Source organism: Narcine bancroftii, chromosome 1, assembly GCF_036971445.1.
Source record: "Narcine bancroftii isolate sNarBan1 chromosome 1, sNarBan1.hap1, whole genome shotgun sequence".
Taxonomy (NCBI): Eukaryota; Metazoa; Chordata; class Chondrichthyes; order Torpediniformes; family Narcinidae; genus Narcine; species Narcine bancroftii.
In genome coordinates this window covers 40,882,675-40,905,012 of record NC_091469.1, presented here as the reverse complement: position 1 = coordinate 40,905,012, position 22,338 = coordinate 40,882,675, and the positions used below count along the sequence as shown (strand labels likewise).

General features: G+C 37.7%; 1 protein-coding gene across 7 annotated transcripts in view; it reads right to left on the bottom strand.

The window, feature by feature from the left end:
* Positions 1-268: 268 nt before the first annotated feature.
* LOC138757368 (MOB kinase activator 3B) overlaps positions 269-22,338 on the bottom strand; it is a 108,105-nt gene continuing 86,035 nt past the window's right edge. For 6 of the 7 annotated variants that reach the window (XM_069924579.1, XM_069924566.1, XM_069924596.1 and 3 more), the window contains 5 exons: positions 18,278-18,559; positions 17,660-18,194; positions 4,817-5,019; positions 2,930-3,057; positions 269-2,845 (listed from right to left, as the gene is read on the bottom strand). In XM_069924579.1, coding sequence (XP_069780680.1) covers positions 2,836-2,845; positions 2,930-3,057; positions 4,817-5,019; positions 17,660-18,077 — 759 coding nt within the window. In that variant the 5' untranslated portion in view covers positions 18,078-18,194; positions 18,278-18,559 and the 3' untranslated portion in view covers positions 269-2,835. The remainder of the gene's footprint in view (positions 2,846-2,929; positions 3,058-4,816; positions 5,020-17,659; positions 18,195-18,277; positions 18,560-22,338) is intronic. The other variant, XM_069924604.1, reaches the window with a different exon arrangement.

Below are 22,338 nucleotides of genomic sequence, written 5' to 3'. Positions count from 1 at the left end.
CAGCAAGCATAAGGTCATGGAAATGAATGGAGTAATGTGAGAATTCTTGAGATCTCATTGAGTGCAAACTTATTCCATTGGTACTATAGAAGAACAAATAATAAGGTTCAATTGGTCACAGGGAGAGGCGTAACATTTCTGCCTGCTGATCTCAGAGTAGTACTGTATTCACTATCATTACTTTAGTCAGCAAGGCTACACTTAATTGCAGAGTGCAGCCTACAAGTCGTTAAGCAAAAATAAAGTAACCAAGCAGCACAAGGTAATGGTTTTTATTTTCATTTATCAAGCATTGAGGAAGTAAGTTTGATAAATCCCCCAAAGCTGTAGGCAAACTGCAGATTACTGACTGAGTAATTGTAACATTTTCTGTTTTTATTTTAGATAAATCACACATCAGCAAGAACTGCAGATCATCATTATGTAATTTAAGAAATTATTTTTAAAAAGCTCCAAACGCCTCTTAATTTTCAATACAAAAACATTAATTTTAATTGTAATTAATCCAAACCAAAAATTAATCCTGGAATTGGCCTCTTGATTTTTGGAATTTATTTTTGCCTGCTTTAGAGCAAACACGTCTAAGAGCACAATTCTCCTTGTCTATCATGAGAAGAACTTTTAAAATACTGTTAATTTTTAATACATCTTTTGAATGAAAAATACTTTTAAAAACATCACACCTACGGCTGCTTGGAGATCCCTAGCTATACCTATGATAATTCTGCAAAAATCCAAGAACTGTATGTGCTGCTTTTCCCAGTCAGAACAGGCAAATGTGGTTTAACTTTGGGATTTTTCAGTCTCACTGGAGTAGTGCAGTGAAGGATTCATGCAGCATGGAAACAAACATCAAGTTCATGGGCGGCATGGTTAGTGTCAGTTAGTGCAACACTGTTACAGATCTGGGTTTGAATCCGGCACTGTCTGTACATTCTCCCTAGGTTTTTGAGGGCTTCCTTCAGGTGCTCCGGTGTCCTCCCACCCTACCAAAACATACAAATGTTGTAGGCGATTTGGGTGTCACAGGCTCGTGGGCCAGAAGGGCCTGTTACTGTGCTGTATGTCTAAATTTAAATTCTCACCATCAAAACACTCTTTACACAAGTCAACTCCACAGTTGTCTTCAATCATGCATTTTGCAGTAAAGCTAAAAATTATTCAAATCCCACATCTTGTTCCTGATCTGCATCCTTCAAGAGGAAGACATGGAGCACCAGCAACACTAAAAGCCTGTGTAGATTTGATGAGAATTCTGATTGCTATTTCTCCACATGTTGCCATCTTTACTGAGCATTTCCACCATTTTCTGTTTTATTACTGATTTCAAACGTGGTAGCAAAGTGCAAAGGAGTTGATTCTGAATTGACAGTATGAAATCAGGAAACTACTCCAGATTGATAGTTTACAATGATAAGGGGTTTATTATGAGGAGAGATTACACTAACTTTAGTTGTAGTCTTGAGTTTCGGAGGGGGGAGTTAATCAAGGTTATATTAGAGTAGGGGGTAGATATAGATAAATTATTTCTTGCCATTTTTGCAAGAATAAAGGGATGCAATCATAACATAATTAACCGTTAGAGGAAATAAAATTTAAAAATAACAGTGTATATCTGGAAATCTCTCTTGCAAAAGGATAAGTGTGGCAGAGTACAAATGGAGCAAGTGAGACTGAAATTAATGGATTTTTTTTTGTTGGGGAAATGCATTAAAGGAAATCAAAATAGTTCAGATAAAGATTAACTGTGAATGGTAGAGCAGGAATGAGAGGTGAATGAACTGCTTTTATTTCGATGCCCACAAGAACATTGTTGAGGAACATGAATGATTGGCTTGTGCCAATTAAGGCCAAAATAGGAGACTGAAGCATTCAGGTGAGGACAGTGCAAGGTAATATTGGGGAAATGAGAAAAGCAAAAGTATCCAAGTCCAAGAGTAACATGAAGGGTTGTGACAGATCAATTGGGGTTTTCTTGGGCTGGGAATAGCAAATCTGGCATACTGAAAAGTTCCACTGACTTGAGGTACAGTGTAATAATGAAGACGGGATCTACAGAAATCATATTAAAACCAGTAAAATATAAAATTTGGTCAACATACTGAAAAAGGATGATGGAAAATCAGGCCAATCCAACCAAAGGTAATTCAAAAGTCATATTGGAAGAGGCAGTGTTGTAATTGCTCCATGTTGAGATTGGTGAGAAGAAATAACAATAAATGAGTCATTATGAGAGGTCATGTGGTCAGCAACGATGCAGTTAAGGCAGGGAAAAACAAGTCCATAAATTGTTCAGTATATACAAATGGCTGAAGTATCAGTCTAATTATCCAGAGAACAAGGAATCAAACCCAAGTCAAGACTCCTGCACCCAAATATAACACAGCGAATCTTAGATATACAACTGGGAATAAAATGTATGAGTTTTTATGCTCACCACATTACCCTGTCCTTTCTCATGAGACATTTACTCCCTTGCAAAGGGAATGGACCATAAACCATGTACAGAAAAATTGACATTAGCCATTGGCTATGACAGTGAACTCTGGAATGAAATTGGAATGATTCTTCTCGTGATGAGCTTTTTCATTGTCAATGTTGGTCCTCTGTAAAATCAGAGGGAGGGAATTAACATCAGTGCATGTTCACACGAAATGCAAGACACTACTATCAATCTTCAGATATTCCACCAATGCAAACAACCTGGTGTTGCTGCTGAGCTATGATCCATCTTGATGCAGGCAGAGAGGTGTGTTGGCAGCATGTGGGAGCTGGCTATACTGAAACGAATTGGAATCTCTGGCCGCACAAGTTTTCAGTGGCAAATCTGTGAGGTCATCTCCTTCTGAGAACACAAAGGAACATAAATGCTATTTTTTTTATTTTAATTCTGTTATGGTTATAAGATGCACTAAATATTACGTAGTACCTGTTGTGTTCATCTGAATGAGCATAGGGCAGTACAGTAGTGCAGTTCATAAAACCAATGGACTGGAGTCCTTGGTTCAATCCTGTTCTTGGATGCTGTCTGCATGAATTTGCATGTTCCCCCTGTAACTGAGTCATACAATTCCCTTGATGAACATGCATGCTAACTTTCAGTAACTTGAGTCTGGATACCCAGATACTTCCAAACAGCAACACTGACAATATGCAATTGATTGATTGTAAGTTATTATGTATTTGTAGTCTTAAACATCTCATAGAGTTGAACAAGCCATTTGCTACAACTCATCCATACAGACCAAGCTGGCATTCTGTGTGAGTCTCATTTGCCTGTATTTGATCAATATCCTTCTAATCTCTCCAATCCATATATTTTTCCAAACATCTTTTGAATGTTGTAATTGTACTCGCTTCTATAACTTCCTCTGAAAGCTTATTCCAGATTCAGACCATCTTCTGAGTGAAAAAGTCTCTCTTAAAATTGTGCCCTAGTTCTTGAATCACCTACCCTGGGAAAAAGTCCTTATCCATGTCCCAAATGATTTTATATACATCAATAAAGTCATCACAAAACCTCCTCTGCTCCAGGAAATAAAGACCCAGCTCTCCCTATTACTCAAGATCTCCAATCCTAGCAAGATTCTGCCAATATTTTCTGCACCCCTTCCAAATGGGTGATCAAGTGCAGTCTCAACAATGAGCTACACAGTTGCATCATAATATCCCAACTTTTATACTCAACTTTTGTCTCTTCCGAATTAAAGATTAAAATATATATTTTTTTTATTTTATCTTTTCTATTTCTATTACTTGTGATAAACAGGGATCCCCCACTTTTCAAAAGTTCACTTTACACCACTTCGCTTTTACAAAAGACATACATTAGTACCTTTTTTTGCTAACAAAGAAATCTGAAAAGGATTTTTGCTTTTACAAAAAGAGGTGAAAACCAAAAATAGCGTTCAGCGGGCTGTTGGAATAGCGCAGGGCAGTGGCTCAGTGTGGGGACATAGCGGACTGTCGGGAGAGCATGGGGCAGTGGGATCAGTGTGGGGATTGATAGCGGGCTGTCGGGAGAGCATGGGGCAGTGGTATCAGTGTGGGGATTGATAGCGGGCTGTCGGGAGAGCGCGGGGCAGTGGGATCAGTGTGGGTACTGATAGTGGGCTGTTGGGAAAGTGTGGGACAGTGAGATCAGTGTGGGGATTGATAGCGGGCTGTCGGGAGAGCGTGGGGCAGTGGGATCAGTGTGGGTACTGATAGTGGGCTGTCGGGAGAGTGCAGGGCAGTGGAATCAGTGAGGGGACAGATAGTGGGCTGTTGGGAGAGTGTGGGGCAGTGGGATCAGTGTGGGGACTGATAGTGGGGTGTTGGGAGAGCGCAGGGCAATGGGATCAATGTGGGGACTGATAACCGACTGTCAGGAGAATGCGGGGCAAAGGGATCAGTGTGGGAACTGAGAGCAGGTCATCAGGAGGGTGCGGGACAGAGGGATCAGTGTAGGGACTGATAGCGTGCTGTCAGGAGAGCACAGGGCAGAAGAATCAATGTGGGGACTGAGAGTGGGCTGCTGGGAGAGTGCGGGGCAGTAGGTCTGGGAAACGCTCAAAAATTTTTTTCCCATACAAATTAATAGTAATTGTTTCTTCGCTTTTTACCATTTTGGCTTACAAAAGTTTTCATAGGAACGCTCTACTTTCGGAAAGCGGGGGATAACTGTACTTTGAAGAATGCTACATAGACAGGGATTACTTAATAGAATGAAAACCTGCCAATGGTTGCTATGCATAGTTTTACATGATTTCAACATGAATGAACAGCTGCTAATAAAACAGTGGATGATGTTAAATATGTCTTATATCATACATACCAAAGGTTCTAATTCCTTGCGGTCTACGAGTTTAAACTCTGTTACAAAATAATAGAAGTGCTTATAACATGTATTAACATGTGCTTCTGCCCCCATGGTGCTGAGCCGATCAAAATGATGGATGTAAACATGAACAAAGACTCGAAAAAGTCGGCAGAGAATCTTCTTACAAATCTGAAGAAAGTTCTTGGGAAAGGGAATCCCTGTAAAATACAAATAGAAAAAATACAGTGAAATTTAAAATGACCTGTTCGATAACTCCCAGCAAAGACAGTTGTCAAAGTTCACACTCCAGCCAAGTCACATCAGATCAAAGTGTTCCGGAGGAGTCACGTGATGGAGTAGTGGCCGGTAGGGGAACTCCAGCCCTCTCCAGAAAAGTAAAAAAAAGATAGAGAAAAAACAAAGGCACAAACATAGAAACCATAACAAAGTGAAAGTGAAAGTGTGGAGAAAATGGCAGTGAAGAAAGAAAAACCAAAAACAACAGGAAGAAAAGAAGAAGGAAGGATGTTGGAGGAGGAAGGTGAAGGCCTTACCGGTACGAGGAAGCCCGCCGTGGAGAGAGAAGCCCGCTCCCTGAGGTCAGTGGAAACCCCGAACTCAGGACTACAAAAATGGCTCACGGAGCCAAACAAAAGTGCACAATCGCGCATGCGCGAATCCTCTCAACAGGAAAACATAGAAAATAACGAGAACAAGAAGGAAGAGAATAAAAATAGGAAATCAAAGAAACAACAGATGACCAACCCAGAGGAAGAAGACCAACACCAAGACACCTTTAATAAAAATAAGAAGAACAAAAATACCCAACAAAATAAAATAAACAACCCAACAAGAAAATCAGAAGAGACTGAGGTAAAGGACACAGATCCTGGAGTCGACTCAGAGGAAGAGGAGGGAGAACATCAAACTCTACACAGAGAAATGGAAGATGAAGGGAAGGGACAGTACATAGATAAAAACATTTTTAAAGAATATATGGAAACATTAAAAGAATGCTGACACAAGAATTCAGTGAAATAAAAAGAAGAATAAAAGGTACAGAAGAAAAAGTGAATAGATTAGAGATGATCATGACAGATATAGGAAAAAGAGTAGACAAGGTAGAAGAACGAGAAACAGCCATAGAAATGGAGGTAGATGACTTAAAAAAGAAATTAGAAGAATCTGATAAAAAATTTAAAGAAACACAGGAGCTGTTAGCTCAGAACATAGATATAATGGAAAATTATAATAGAAGAAACAATATAAAGATAGTGGGCCTTAAGGAAGATGAAGAAGGCAAAAATATGAAAGAATTTATAAAAGAATGGATCCCCAGGGTCCTAGGAAGACCAGAATTACAGGAAGAAATGGAAATAGAAAGGGCACACAGAATATTAGCCCTTAAACCACAACCACAACAAAAACCAAGATCCATTCTAGTAAAATTCCTAAGATATACAACAAGAGAAAATATATTGGAGAAGGCAATTAAAAAATAAGAGAAGACAAAAAAACCACTGGAATACAAGGGTCAAAAAAACTTTTTCTACCCAGATATAAGTTTTGAACTTCTGAAGAAGAGGAAGGAGTTTAATGCAGCAAAAACAACCCTATGGAAAAAAGGTTATAAATTAATGTTAAAATACCCAGCGGTACTTAAAATAGTTATCCTGGGGCAGCAAGGCAAACTATTCTCGGATCCGGAAAAAGCACGAAAATTTGCAGAACAACTACAAAACAGACAGAGAGATGAAGAGATGTAACAACAACAAAAATGACAACAAATTATTTATATCTACATATATATATATATATATATATATATATACACACACATATATATAATAGAGTATAAGTAAGAACTAAGAAGGGAAAGAAAGGGAAGAAAGGAAGTAAGGAGGGAATTAAGAGAGTGACCTATGTTATATATGAAGATTAAAATCTTTTCTGTGGGGGGCTGGGTGGGGAAGAATAACAGTCACTGCGAAATCAGTTGACACTTGGGAGCGGATTCGCAAATTCAAATGGAGAGGGGAGATGTGGTTGCCTGACAAGGGACAAAGGGCAACTCAGAAAGGGGAGAGACTATTGGAGTTAAAGGAATTTTAGATATGAGAATAGTGGAAATATTTTATGTTTTAGAAGTGTTGTCTTACAATGTGTTCAAAAAAAGAAAGCAGAAATGGATAAGAAGGGAAGGTGGTGATGAGGAAACAGAAAGGAAAGATAAACAAAGTATGAAATGACTATGTTGAACTATATGACTTTAAATATTAATGGAATACATAACCAAATCAAAAGGAACAAACTGTTAAATTTACTGAAAAAAGAAAAAAATGATATAGCATTCATACAAGAAACACATCTAACATAAGTGGAACACAAGAAATTAAAGAGAGATTGGATAGTGCATGTAACAGCAGCATCATATAATTCAAAAGCCAGAGGAGTAGCTATATTAATCAATAAAAATGTACCAATCAAAATAGAAGAGGAAATAATAGATCCAGCAGGGAGATATGTAATGATAAAATGTCAGATATATTCAGAATTTTGGAATTTACTCAATGTGTATTCACCTAATGAAGAAGATCAAAAATTTATGCAAGATATCTTTTTGAAGATAGCAGATACGCAAGGGAACATACTAATAGGAGGGGATTTTAACCTTAATTTGGACTCAAACATGGATAAAACTGGAAAAAAAACTAACAGAAAGAACAAAGTAACCAAATTTATAATTAAATTGATGCAAGAAATGCAACTTTTGGATACATGGAGGAAACAACACCCAAAGAAAAAGGAATATTCATATTATTCGGGTAGACGGAAAACATACTCAAGGATAGACCTATTCCTGTTATCAGCCCACATTCAAGGGAGAGTTAGGAAAATGGAATATAAAGCTAGACTATTACTGGACTACTCACCCCTGTTATTGGCAATAGAGCTAGAGGACATCCCACCAAGAATGTATAGATGGAGATTAAACTCCATGTTACTTAAAAGACAGGATTTTAGAGAATTCATTGAACGACAAATTAAAATGTACTTTGAAATAAATATGGAATCAGTGAAAGATAAGTTTATACTATGGGACACAATGAAAGCGTTCATCAGAGGGCAAATAATAAGTTATGTAACTAAGATGAAGAAGGACTACAATCGGGAAAAGGAACAGTTGGAAAGGGAAATAACAAATATAGAAAAAGAATTAGCAATAAAGGAAGATACAACTAAAAGAGAATTGGCAGATAAAAAAATAAAATAGGAAACACTACAAACATATAAGGTGGAGAAGAACATAATGAAGACAAAACAGAAATATTATGAGCTAGGAGAAAAAACGCACAAAATTCTAGCGTGGCAGCTTAAGACAGAACAAACTAAAAGAATGGTATTGGCATTAAGGAAAAAGGACAAACAAATTACATATAATCCAACGGAGATCAATGAAAACTTCAGGGAATTCTACGAGCAACTATATCAAACTGAAAACGAAGGGAAAGAAGACAAAATAGATGAATTTCTAACTAAAATTGAACTACCGAAATTACAAACAGAGGAGCAAAATAAATTAATAAAACCATTTGAAATAGAAGAATTACAGGAGATATTAAAAAAACTACCGAACAATAAAACACCAGGAGAGGATGGATTCCCAATAGAATTCTATAAAACATTTAAAGACTTATTAATTCCTCCCCTCCTGGAAGTAATCAACCAGATTGATGCAAAACAGCAATAATTACAGTAATACCAAAGACAGGGAAAGATCCACTAGCACCAGCATCATATAGACCAAAATCTCTACTTAACACAGATTATAAGATAATAGCTAAACTATTAGCAAACAGATTGGCCGACTATGTACCAAAAATATTAAATCTAGACCAAACTGGATTTATTAAAAAAAGACGAACAACAGACAATATCTGTAAATGTATTAACTTAATTCATGCAGTAGAAGGAAATAAAACTCCAACAGTAGCGGTTGCTTTAGACGCAGAGAAGGCCTTTGACAGAGTAGAATGGAATTATTTATTCAAAGTATTACAAAAATTCAGCCTACCAGAGAAATATATTAATTGGATTAAAGCATTATATAAGGGGACATTGGTGAAAGTGACAGTAAATGGATATATATCAAAACAATTTAACTTAAGCAGATCAACAAGGCAGGGATGTCCACTATCTCCCTCACTGTTCGCGTTAGCTATAGAACCACTAGCAGAACTGATAAGAACAGAAAATAAAATAAGAGGGATAAAAATAAAAGAGACGGAATATAAAATCAGTCTATTTGCAGATGACGTTATAATATACTTAACAGAACCAGAAATATCAATAAAAGAATTACATAGGAAATTGAAGGAATATGGAAAAGTATCGGGGTACAAGATCAACGCAAATAAAAGTGAAGCAATGTCAATGAATGATGCAGATTTCACAAAGTTTAAGAAAGAATCACCATTTAGATGGCAAATACAAGCAATGAGATACCTAGGTATACAACTAAATAAAAATCTCGGCCATCTATATAAACTAAATTACCATCCATTAATGAAAAAATTACAAGACAACTTAGAGCATTGGAAAGACTTACCACTAACACTGATAGGAAGGATAAACTGTATTAAAATGAACATTTTACCAAAGATACAATACCTATTTCAGTCATTACCAATACACCTAACAGAGAAATTCTTCAAGGAGTTAAAGAAAATAATAAGGAAATTCTTATGGAAAGGGGGGGAAACCGAGGATAGCACTAGATAAATTAACAGAATGGTACAAACAAGGAGGCTTACAACTACCAAACTTTAAGAATTATTATAGAGCCGCACAATTAAGATACCTATCAGATTTTTATCAAACAAGGGAAAAACCAGATTAGAACTAGATGGAGAAGATACCTGAACATATACTATATAAATGGGATGAAAAATTGGTGCAACGTAGGAATTCACCAGTATTGCATCATCTGCTCAACATTTGGAAGAAGATTCATGTAGAAAGGAATAAAACAAATTACCAACTACCAAAACTAATATTGATGCAAAATCAACTAATCCCTTTCACAATAGATAACCTTTCCTTTAGAGAATGGGAGAGGAAAGGGATCAAAAGAATAGAAAATTGTTTTTCGGGAAATAAATTATTATCCTTTGAACAAATGAAGGATAAATATAATATAACTCACGATACAATGTTTGCATACTACCAACTGAAAACCTACTTGAAGGACAAATTGGGAAACAGTCTGAGGTTACCAGAAGGAAGCAATCTTGAATATGTGATTGCAGACACAATGATAATTTAAAGATTTATAACAAACATGTACATCAAAGTGCAAGAGTAAGAGAACGAGGAAACAAGCTGTAAACCCAAACAAAAATGGGAACAAGATCTAAACATAAAGATAAAGAATGAAACATGGGAGAAGTTATGCTCCGGAGCTATGAGAAATACAATAAACACGAGGTTACGCATGATACAATATAACTGGATACACAGGCTATACATCACACCTCAAAAGTTAAATAAATGGGACCCAACAGTATCAGACAGATATTTTCGCTGTAAAAAGGAAACGGGAACAACAATTCATGCAATTTGGACATGTGAGAAAGTGAAAAAATTTTGGGAAGATCTAAACCAGATATTAAATAAAATCACAAAAAGCAATATACCAAAAAACCCAGAGATCTTCCTCCTAAGTAATATAAGAAACAGAATTTGGACTTGATTTGGATGGAGCACAAAAAAGATTTGTTATGATAGCCCTAGCTGTCGCAAAAAAATGTATTATGTCAACCTGGAAATTAGAAGACAACTTGAGAATACAACAATGGTATATAGAAATGAATAAATGTATTCCATTAGAAAAAATAACATATAATTTAAGAAATAACATTATAATATTCGAACAAATATGGGAGCCATACATGAAATACAATAGAGAAATCCTACCATAGACTTCCACCACCTAAAATGACAGAAGGAGAAGATAACGAAAAGAACTGACTCAGTAAAATTTCTTGTTTATTTTTATTGAGTGACAACATTGTTTAACGGGTTTAATGTATCTTATAGATTGAACTTCAAATAAATGGGGAAGGGGGTGAGGGAGGGAGGGAAGGGAGGGGGGAAAAGGGGGAGAAAATTACACTGTATATATTTAAGAAGAAAAATGTCTGTATGTATCTTGGTCAATATAGTTTATAGTGTGAAAAATAAAAAATTTTTAAAAAAGATCAAAGTGTTCCCAGAAATTATTGTTTCACTTGCCCTCTGTATTTTTCATGCCAGCATGCGGTTTGAAAAATAAAAACGAATTGAAAGATCCATCCAGCAGCATATGGCAGTCCCTGACAAGGGAAGGGAATGCTTGATAACGAGCTAAGGGGTGTAGACAATTGGTGAGGGTAGGGATACCCAGGATGTGTATGAGGGCCCTACTCTTTTGCTCTTGATCCAGAAGGAAACTATCAGCTTCTGCCAAACTTGATTTGTGGTGAAGTTGGACAACTCCCTTGTGTCCTAAGAGTAGGATTTGTGCTGTTTTGGGAAAACTAAATGGTCAGGAGATTGGCTACCAGCAATAATAACATTGAACAAACAATACAGAAAGAATGGTAATGCAGAATTGGAACAGAGGTGGGAGTAGCACAGCAGGAAATGAGAGGAGACGACGATAGACTACAAAGAATACAAAAAAAGGGTTAAAAAACATGCAAACGCCCTTATGTTCTTAAAAGTGGAGAGTTAGAACATAGAACATGATGGCCAAATCACACTAAAACTATTCTGCTTGCATAAGTATCCCTCTATCCCCTCCATATTGATGTGCCTATGAAGAAACTCTTTAAATAGTAATATTGTGTCTGCTTTCACCACTGCTCATGGCAGCCCAATCCTAGCATCCACCACTAAGCGTAATGAATTCCTCACATACCTGCTAGTATGTGACACTTTTACCCTGGAGAAAAGATTTTGACTCAGAATTTGATACACTTTTATCAGGTGTTCCTTTAGCCTCCTACTTGCCAAAGAAACCCCAGTTTGTCCAACCTTCGCAAATATCTCATTCCAAGAGGCAAGGAAATATCTTCTGTACCCTTTCCAAAGCCTCCACATCCTGCTTGTAATTGGGTGACCAGAATTGTGATCCAAGAGTGGCCCAAAAGAAGATTTATATAGCTGCAACATTACTTTCAAACTTTTATTTAATATGGCCTATAACTTCCTGGATTATCCCTATTTTCCTTCTTCAACAAAGGCATAACATTATCTATTCTCTCGTCTTCCGAGACCTCAGTTGTTCCTGATGAAGATACAAAGATCTTTCTCAAGGCCCCAGCAATCTTATCACTTGCCTTTATCAGCAGCCTAAGATATATCCAATCAGGCCCTGTTGGCCTCATGGTTGTAAAAAGACCAAGCATAATTTCTTTCTTGATCTCAAAATACCATTTGCCACACTGTTATTTACTATCCTGCGTCCTTCTGCTAGGTGAATTCTGACACAAAATAATCATTTAATGGTCATCCATTTCCTTTGACTCCAGGCATAAATTTCCACCTTGGTCCTTGAGTGATCCTATCTTTTCCTGAGTCATCTTATTTTTAATGTTAGTACAAAATGCCTTGGGATTCTTTTTAATTCTGCTCACCAAGGACATTTCATTACCCCTTTTTGCTGCCTTTATGCCCTCCTTGAGCTGTCTCCTGCCATCCTTATTTTCCTCCAGTACTCTCTCTGATTGTTGCTTTCTAAACTAATACTTCCTTTTTAACAAGATTCATTACCTTTCTCATCATCCGTTACCTTATCCTGCCATTCCTGTCCTTCTTCCTTTCTGGAACATGCTAATCTCTAATTAGCTGGTTCCTCAAACAACTCCAACATGTCAGCTGCAAACTTACCTGGTAAAAGTTGGTCCTAATTAACTCTCCCTAGCTCCTGCCCTTAGTATTTTGCTCTCCCCTAATTTAGTATCTCCCATGAGGTCCAGGCTTATTCTTATTCATAACTATCTTGAAATTTAAGGATAATTCATAAAATGTTTTTCCACGGAGACTCCAATTGCCTTGCCGAAATAATTTCCCAGTACAAAATTCAGCATGGCACCTTCCCTGGTTGGACTACCTACATGCTGCTTTAAGAAATGTTATTAATTCCTCCTCTCCTGGAAGTAATGAACCAGATAGAAGAAACACAAAATTTGCCAGATTCATGTAAGATAGCATTACAGTAATACCAAAGACGGGGAAGGATCCATTAACACCAGCATCATATAGACCAATATCTCGACTTAATTTAGATTATAAGATAATAGCAAAATTATTAGCAAACAGATTAGCTGACCGTGAACCAAAAATAGTAAAACTAGATCAAACTGGATTTATTAAGACGAACAGCGGATAATGTCTGTAAATTTATTAATTTAATTCATGCAGTTCAAGGAAATAAGATGCCAACAGTGGCTGTTGCTTTAGACGCAGAAAAAGCCTTTGACAGGGTAGAATGGGATTATTTATTCAAAGTATTACGGAGGTTCAACTTACCAGAAAAATATATTAATTGGATTAAAGCATTATATAATGGACCATTGGTGAAGGTGACAGTAAATGGATATGTATCGAACCAATTTAAATTAAGTAGGTCAACTCAGCAAGGATGTCCACTATCTCCCTCACTGCTTTAGCAATAGAACCATTGGCAGAACTGATAAGAACAGAAATTAAAATAAAAGGGATAAAAATAAAGGAGGAGTATAAAATCAATTTATTTGCAGATGACATCATAGTATACGTAACAGAACCAGAAATATCAATAAAAGAAATACATAAGAAAATGAAGGAATATGGAGAAATATCGGGGTACAAGATCAAAGCAAATAAAAGTGAAGTGATGCCGATGAGTAATGTGGATTATACAGAATTTAAAAAAGAATCACCATTTAAATGGCAAACACATGCAATCTGATACCTAGGTATTAGATTAGATAATAATTTAAGCCACCTGTACAAATTAAATTATCAGCCATTAATGAAGAAATTACAGGAAGACTTAGAACATTGGAAAGAATTACCACTAACATTGATAGGGAGGGTAAATTGCATTAAAATGAATGTCTTCCCAAGAATACAATACTTATTTCAATCGTTACCAATTCCCCTAACAGAGAAATTCTTCAATGAACTAAAGAGAATAATAAGGAAATTCTTATGGAAAGGGAGAAACCGAGGATAGCGTTAGATAAATTAACAGCGAGGTACAAACAAGGTGATTTGCAGTTACCAAACTTTTAAAATTATTATAGAGTAGCACAATTAAGGTATTTATCAGATTTTTATCAGACAAGGGGAAAAACCAGATTGGACTAAGATAGAGCTAGATAAAATAGGGGAGAAGGTACTGGAACATATACTTTATAAGTGGGATGAAAAGCTGGTGCAATATAAAAGCTCACCAGTACTGCATAATTTACTCAATATATGGAAGAGAAAATGGATTAAAAGAATAGAAAATGGATTAAAAGAATGGATTAAAAGAATAGAAAATTGTTTTTTGGGAAATAATTTATTAACATTTGAACAAATGAAGTACAAATATGGAATAACTCATGGTACAATGTTTGCATACCATCAACTGAAAGCCTACTTAAAGGATAAATTGGGAAGCAGACTGAGATTACCAGAAGGAAGCAGCTTTGAATATGTGATTACAGAAACAATGATAATAAAAAGATTCATAACAAACATGTACATCAAGCTGCAAGAGAAGGAAAATGCTGAAATAAGCTATAAACCCAAACAAAAGTGGGAAAAAGAGTTAAACATAAAGATAAAAAATGAAATATGGGAAAAGTTATGCTCTGGTACTATGAAGAATATAATAAAATAAATACAAGGTTACACATGATACAATATAATTGGTTACACAGGTTATATATCACACCCCAAAAGTTAAAAAAAAATGGGATCCAACATTATCAGATAGATGTTTTTGCTGTAAGAAGGAAACAGAAACAACAGTACATGCAATTTGGGCATGTGCGAAAGTGGAAAAGTTTTGGGAAGATCTAAATCAGATATTAAATAAAATCACAAAAAGCAACATACCAAAAAATCCAGAGATCTTTCTTCTAAGTAATATAAGAAGTAAAGAATTAGGCCTCAAACTGGATGAAGCGCAAAAAAGATTTATTATGATAGCCTTAGCTGTAGCAAAAAAATTTATAATGTCAACTTGGAAATCAGAAGAGAGCCTGAGTGAACAGCAATGGTACATGGAAATGAATAAATGTATTCCATTGGAAAAAATTACATACAATTTAAAAAATAAAGTCACATTATTCGAACAAATTTGGGAACCGTACATGGAACATAACAAGAGAGGACTTGCCTCGGACCTCCACCCCCCAAAATGATAAGAAAACAAAATGACTTGATTCAGTGTGTAAAAGTAGATGACACAATTTTCTTGTTTATTTTCAATGTGTGATTAATGGTTTTAATGTATTATATATGTTGAACGTTTAATGGGTTTGGAGGGGGGTGGGAAGGGGGGAGGGAAAAAAGGGGAGAAAATGCCACTGTGTATATTTAAGAGGGAAATGTTTGTATGTATTTTGATTGATATGGTTGACAGTGTGAAAAAAAACACTCCTGGATGCACTTAACAAATTCTTCCTCATCTAAGCCTCTTGCTCTAAGGATTTCCCAGTTTATATTAGGGAAATTAAAGTTTCCCGCTATATCAGGCCTGTTGCTTTTACACCTTTCTGTCTACATGACTGTTTGTTTCTCGATGGCTATTGCAAAAGCAGAGAGATTGTACTTTTTTAAATTTTTAATCTCCACCCGTACTGCCTCAGAGCATAGCCTTCCATTGCATCCACTCTGACTGCCACTGTAGAACTCACTGATAAGTAATTGGGACAAATGTAAAACACAAAAATCTGTAGACACAGTGGGTGAAGTGAAAACACAAAATGTTGAAGAAATTCAGCAGGTAAAACAGTGTCCTTTATATAGCAAAGGTAAAACTACATAACCAATGCTTCTGGTTTGAGTACGGAAAAATGTTGGCAGGCGTCCGAATAAAAAAAATTGGGACAAATTCCTGCTGAGTGCCAAGGACCAGCTGCTTGGATATCTGCCTCAGTCCATTGACTGACCTGCCTCTTGATTTATTTGTCCAAGTCACCTTTGGTTAGTCTACCTTCATGACATTATAATTAGACTTATTTAAGTTGAAGTCAGTGGTTTTTCTCCTGTGGTGTTCCCCCTCAAACTTCATCTGGATTTGTTCATTTTGTGCTCACTATCTCGTTGGAATCTTGAACTACAAAATCTCTTAATCAACCTTCCTCATGACTCATGGGCAAGTATAAAATCACCTGTTCCAGGGAAGTTGTCTGTTTCCACCCCTTTGTTTTAACCTCTCCAACATATTGATTCAAGAAGCAATCCCCTTGATGCACACACAAGTTCTTCGAAAATAAGACACTTGTAGTTGGTTCATTCAGTCAGTGTATTAGTTAAAATCTCCCATTACAATCGCACTTCCCTTCCAAAATACCTTAGGTATTTTACTCTACCCAACTGAGAGGTCACATTTTGGGAGCCTATAGACGACACCTATTGTGTCTTTCTTCATTACTAATGATTTCAATCCAAACTGATTCTCAATTGCTATCCATTGCCACTATATCATGACTCAACACCACTCTAATCCTCCCAGAGGAAGGGTACAGGTCTGAAATGTTGATTGCATTTTACTTCCTCTGGTTACTGCATGACCCGCTGAGTTTCTCCAGCACTATTGTGTATTGCACTAGACCCCAGTATCTGCAGACTTTTTTGTTGAACACCACTCTGATATCACCTTCACTTAACACCACCAACATTGTCTTATTTATCTTATTCCAAATACTAAGTGTATTCATTAGAAAAATTCTTAACTTTTTAAATTCTTAATTTTTTTAGTTTTTACTAACTTGTATTTACATTTTTTGCCCTTCTCTATCACCCCCTGTCAATTTCCCCCTCACTATCCTGTCCCACTTTTCTTTCATTTCCTCAAAGCATTAAACATCTTGAAGCTCTGCCCCTTCCCATTTAGCTTTAAACTCTGCCTGCAAACGTATTTTACAGTTGTCAAGACACTGATCCCAGAATGATTCAAATGAAGCCCATCCTAACAGAATAGCTTTCTCCTTGTCCAAAACAGGTGACAATGTCCCACAAATCAGAACCCATACCGACCAAACTGAGTTTTGAGTCATGCATTGGTCTCCCTGAATCTATTTATCTTTTGCCAATTTGCATACGGCTCAGGTAATAATTTGCCATAAGTAAGTAGATCCTTTCTCTTCCTATTCCAAGTTCTTCTCCAATTCAGTAAGGTATCCTTAATTCTAGCACCAGATAGACAGTACAGCCTTCAAAACTATTTTTATGGAAGAGAACAGTGCCCTTTTTCCCTATCCTCTATTTCTCTTTTTTCTACCCAGTAAAATTCAGATAATCACCCTATCCTTAAAATACACCAGTGTCCCATTCCTCATGATCCCTTTAAACTCACCAGGGCCCTAGTTCATACCTCTCTTTAAACTTAATTGGTTTATTGAAATGTTATGAGAATAATGTACAAAGTAAAACAAAAATAATGTTTTAAGTTGATGACCATCCAGTGAAATCCAATTTACAATGAAGAGGTATCCAGCTGAAATGTTTTCTCTCTCCACAAATGCTGCATAACCAGTTGAACATTTCCTACATTTTCTGTTTGTTTTTCAAGAGTTCCAAGCTACATTTTCCCTGAACCTAAAGATGACTCACCAATCCTTGTAGGGAAGATTTCTTCATTGTTGATTTGGACTTCAATCCAATCCATCAAGAGGTTCATGTATTGTGGAGCTGGTAGTGGTGTGGGTTTCCTGTACATGTAATCGTCCTGCCAGCGATACTCATATTTCTGACCCCCTTGCATGATAGGGCAGCTTCTTTCAGTACAGAACTCACATATTGTCCCATAGATCAGATTAATGCGGTTAAAAAAGTCCACTACGTGGACAGCGATCCAATCATGAAGGTCTTCCCCAATGGGCAACTGTACTGCTCCCTTAAGGTCTACCCCCGAACTCAAAGATGCTTGTGCTTTTTTGTGGAGTTCAAACCTCTGAGTGCCAGGTTCAAACTTCTTCTTTGGCCGAAAAGTCTTGTCCTTATGAAACACCTGCTTCAAAGACGTTGACATGCTTAAGTCTCTCTTGGTAAAATTAGTACATAATAATATCTTGTTCCAATATCCAACCAGACCCCAAATCACTTCTGATTTCTCCTTCCAGTAGTTTTGAGGATGATGTATCTTTTTCTGTGGGAGAGTGGGATAGAGAAAAATATTTCAAATAAAATATTATTGGAAATAGATCTTATTGTGTTTAGATTCTGACTTACTGCTTTTTGACTGTGGAGAAAATGTGTTCCATCTAAATCATCTTCCAAATCGAGAATGCCACTTCAGTTCAGAGTTCATTGTAGACTTGCTTAACATTTGATGAGATTGAATGAGTAACTGAGGCGGAACTATTTGTTGACATAGAAACAGGCAGCACCAGGAACATGGAACTTGAGTCTCGATTAAGTGTCCTGATCCATAATGTTGACTGATAATTTCTCTCCATGGATGGGACTGAATCCTTCCAGTTTGGTTTTATTCACTCAGCATCTGTAACAAAACTGGAAAAGATATTAGTCCAAATCACATAGGTGCATATTGTTTCAGGGGCTTTTCTGAAAAACATTCACTTCATTTTTCCATCCATGCCTATTGGTGTTAAACATTTAATGGCGAATCCAAACTTTGCTTTCAATACATCATTTTCTATGTGGTGAAGAGTTGTGACATCATTGAAACAGACTGCATTTCTTTTCGACCACAATAATGTAACACAGTACCAAAGATGCAAGGAGGCATTATCTTCCACCAAATAAACCTCACTATTCTTGTAAAAGATAGCATTCCTAGTTACAATCAATCTGCCTACCATGGTAAAAGTGTGAAACAATAGAATAGAAAACAGAACATCAGTCAGGTTTTGGTTGCCTGACAAGAGCAAGATGAGCTTTGTTTTAGAAGTGCCTGTTAGTTTAAAGTGAATAATAAAAGGGAGGCTAACTGTAGTGGAGCTGCCATTTTGCAGTGACTATTTGGAGAAGGGCTGCTGTGCTTCTCAGGCCAAGCATGGTGAATACGAAGCTTTGGGGAATTCCAGGCTTCAGCATGGAAGGAGAACAGCACTAAGACAAGATCAAAGTAAATCTTCCCTTCTTCCCAAGTCAGCCAGATTTTGTTTTTCCTCTGTAAGTTTTTAGTCCTGACAGAGGATCTTAGGCCCATGACTTTTTCCTCCTGTACAATGTGGGAGCTCAGGAATGTGTCAGCGTTCCTGATGACTAGAGGGGCAGGATGTGCATCCAACTGCAATTCCTGACAGACCCTGTGGAGGTGCTTATGGATTCACTTTGGAACGTCCGTAGTGCTCAAAATTTCACGAACAATCCGTTAAGTGAATTAGTCACACCACAGTTTAAGGGGGTAAGGTGACCATTGGGCAGAGCAGCAGCAGGAAAATAGTGCAGGAGTTCCCCCTGTGGCCATCTTCCTTGAAAACAGATAGAGTGCAGAATTAACTCATCAGCAAAACCCAGGCAGAAGGTCCTATTCTGGCTCCCAGTCAGATCTTTCTTGTGCTGATGATATATCATCCCCAATACACATTGCTCTTGAGACAATTATGATGGGGAGAAGACAGTTGCCCATCTCTTTGCAGACTATGGATTTGCTAAGAGTTTGTAGAGAAAGATGCAAGGGTTCTTGTTACAGACCGTCCCCAGCAGCAGGACTCGGATTTATTGGCTGTTCCTGGACATGCACACAGAGCCGGACATCCAAATCTGCTGTGAGATCATCAACTCACTGAAATACGCTCTTTGGTCTGTTCAAAGTTGTTTTTCCTCTAGTACAGTGAGATGTCAATGAGGGAATACTGTCAACTGGAATATTCCAGGATGAGGGATGCACTGAGACATGGTGTGGCCAAAATAAGAGCTCTTTGAGGAAGGACCAGAGTCAAAGATCCTTCCACTACCAGATATTGAGGAGATAAAATTGGTGGGGAAGCCCCTCAAACAACAAAAGGGAATGTAATCCTGGAGGGTGGGGGAACAATAATGACAAAGGTATTAAAAATGGTAAATGCTTCAAGGTACAGTACCAGAATGTAAATACAAACATGACACTATTAAAAAGATTATGCTGTTTTTCCTTTGTGTATATAGGAATATGACACTGCGAATGTGGAAAGACGTTGCACTATTTATTTGTAACTCTGAAAAAAGTCGATTTTGACATTTAAAAGAATCTGCTTTGGATACTATTGGGGAAAATGGCTCATTGCGGAAGGTAGAAGTCACCAAGTTCATGGCACCGTGGTGGCTGGAGAAAGAGTGGCAGATCATTAGTGATAGGGCTTTCCATGATGAGAAGAGATAGGCATTTCTGTGCTGCAAGCCGGACTTTCAATTGGTGTGTTGCCTCCTAAGTGTTAAGGTCAAGGATAATTTGGAGCAGCTGCAGGGCATTCTGAAGTGGGAGGGTGAACAGGCAGTTGACGTGGTGCATATAGGAAACAAGAATTTTCCTAAGAATGGGATGAAATCCGACAAACTAAATTAAGAGAGCAAGGTGATAAATTAAAAAAAAGGAACTCAAAGAAAGTAATCTCAGGATTACTACCAGTGCCACATTCTGGTCAGAGTTGAAATAGCCAGATAGTTTGGATGAACCTAAAAACAAGCACTCAATGGCACAAGGACAGCTTCTTCCCCGCTGCCATCAGATTCCTGAATAATCAATGAACCAAAGACACTGTCTTACTTTTCGTGCCCTATAATTTTAATTTTTTGATAGTAATGTTGTAAGATGGTTATAATATGAATGTTTACACTATGATGCTGCCACAAAACACTGAATTCCAAGAATTGTTCCTGACTATAAATCTTGATTCTGATTCTGTACAAGTGGCAGGAGTGTTACAGGAGGGAGTGATTCAGATTCCCTTGATCATTGGAACTGAATCTGGGGAAGGTGGGACCATTGCAAACTGAATAGGGTACATCAGGGAAAGACCAGAATCAATAGGCATTATTAAACTGTAAAATGGGGTTAATCGGGAAATTTGCCTGGTTAGCACTCCATTCACAGGGCAGTTTGAAAGGGTCTGACACAGTTAGGCACCAGGTCCCTGCCCAACCTCAGAGGTAGTCAGGGAACCCATTAAAATATACCTAGGTCATGTCATCTCATGGCTTGAAAGTGAAAATGGCCGCCCCAGTTACTCCTGTGATGTCAGCACTTGCACGGTGGCATCAAAGGGAATCCTCGGCAGAAGGGGAAAGAGGGGTCGCCAGCAGGGCAGAGGGGTCTCTGGGATCGATGGGGCCGGGGGGATGCCACGGTCAGCGGGGCTGCCGCAATCGCCGGGCTGGGGGGCAGAGGGGTTGGCTGCTGAGGGGTGAGCACACTTGATGGCAGGAGGGAGACAGACAGCTGGTGGGGGGACGGGGGAGACTAGTTTGCGAAATGCATCACTTATTGTGTCATCACGGGGATGGGATCCCCCTTAAATCGCCGGGTTGGTGATTTACTGGGGCTATCCCCCCTCAGCTTAAAAGATGCTGGAGGCACTTTTGACCCACTAATCGCACCTAAGTCCCAGGAGGGCTACCTGAGTGCTGCAGCTTAAAAGCACCTAATGTCCCAGAGGGTTGTTTGCTCATGCTGTTGACAGATGGATGGGAACCTGTGCAGAAGGATAGAGGGAAGTGAAATGGAGAAAGAAGCAAAAGTTAGGAGAGAAAACCAAAAGTGGAAGACATAAGAATCAAGTTCATGAGACAAAATAGACCACATTGCAACTAGATTGTTAAAAGTCAATGAGCATAAGAGCACTTTATCTGAATACCCATAGCATTCAAAACAAAGTTGATCTTGGATGACAAATCAATACAAATCGATCATTACAGAGAAGTGATTGTAGGGTGGAGATGATGAGGAATTAAATATCTTGAGGTATCAGATAATTCAGAAGGGATAGGCAGGACGGTAAGAGATTGGGTAGCATTCTTAATGAAGAATAAAATCAGGGAGTTTGTGAGAAATTATATAGGTTCAAAGGAGCAAAATATTTAATTAATCTGGGTTGAGATTAGGAATAATAAGGGAATAGTCTAAAGGCCACCAAATAATAACAAAGGCAATAAATAAAGAAATAACTGATGCTCGTAAGAATGGAAGGGCAGTTGACCTGGGGGATTTTAACCTACTTGTTCATTGGTCAAATCAAGTTGGATGAGGCAGCCTCGAGGAAGAGTTCGTACATGCATCTGTGGGATTTTTTTTTGAGCTGCATGTAACAAAATCTACAAGTGTGCATGTACATTAGATTTGATCCTGT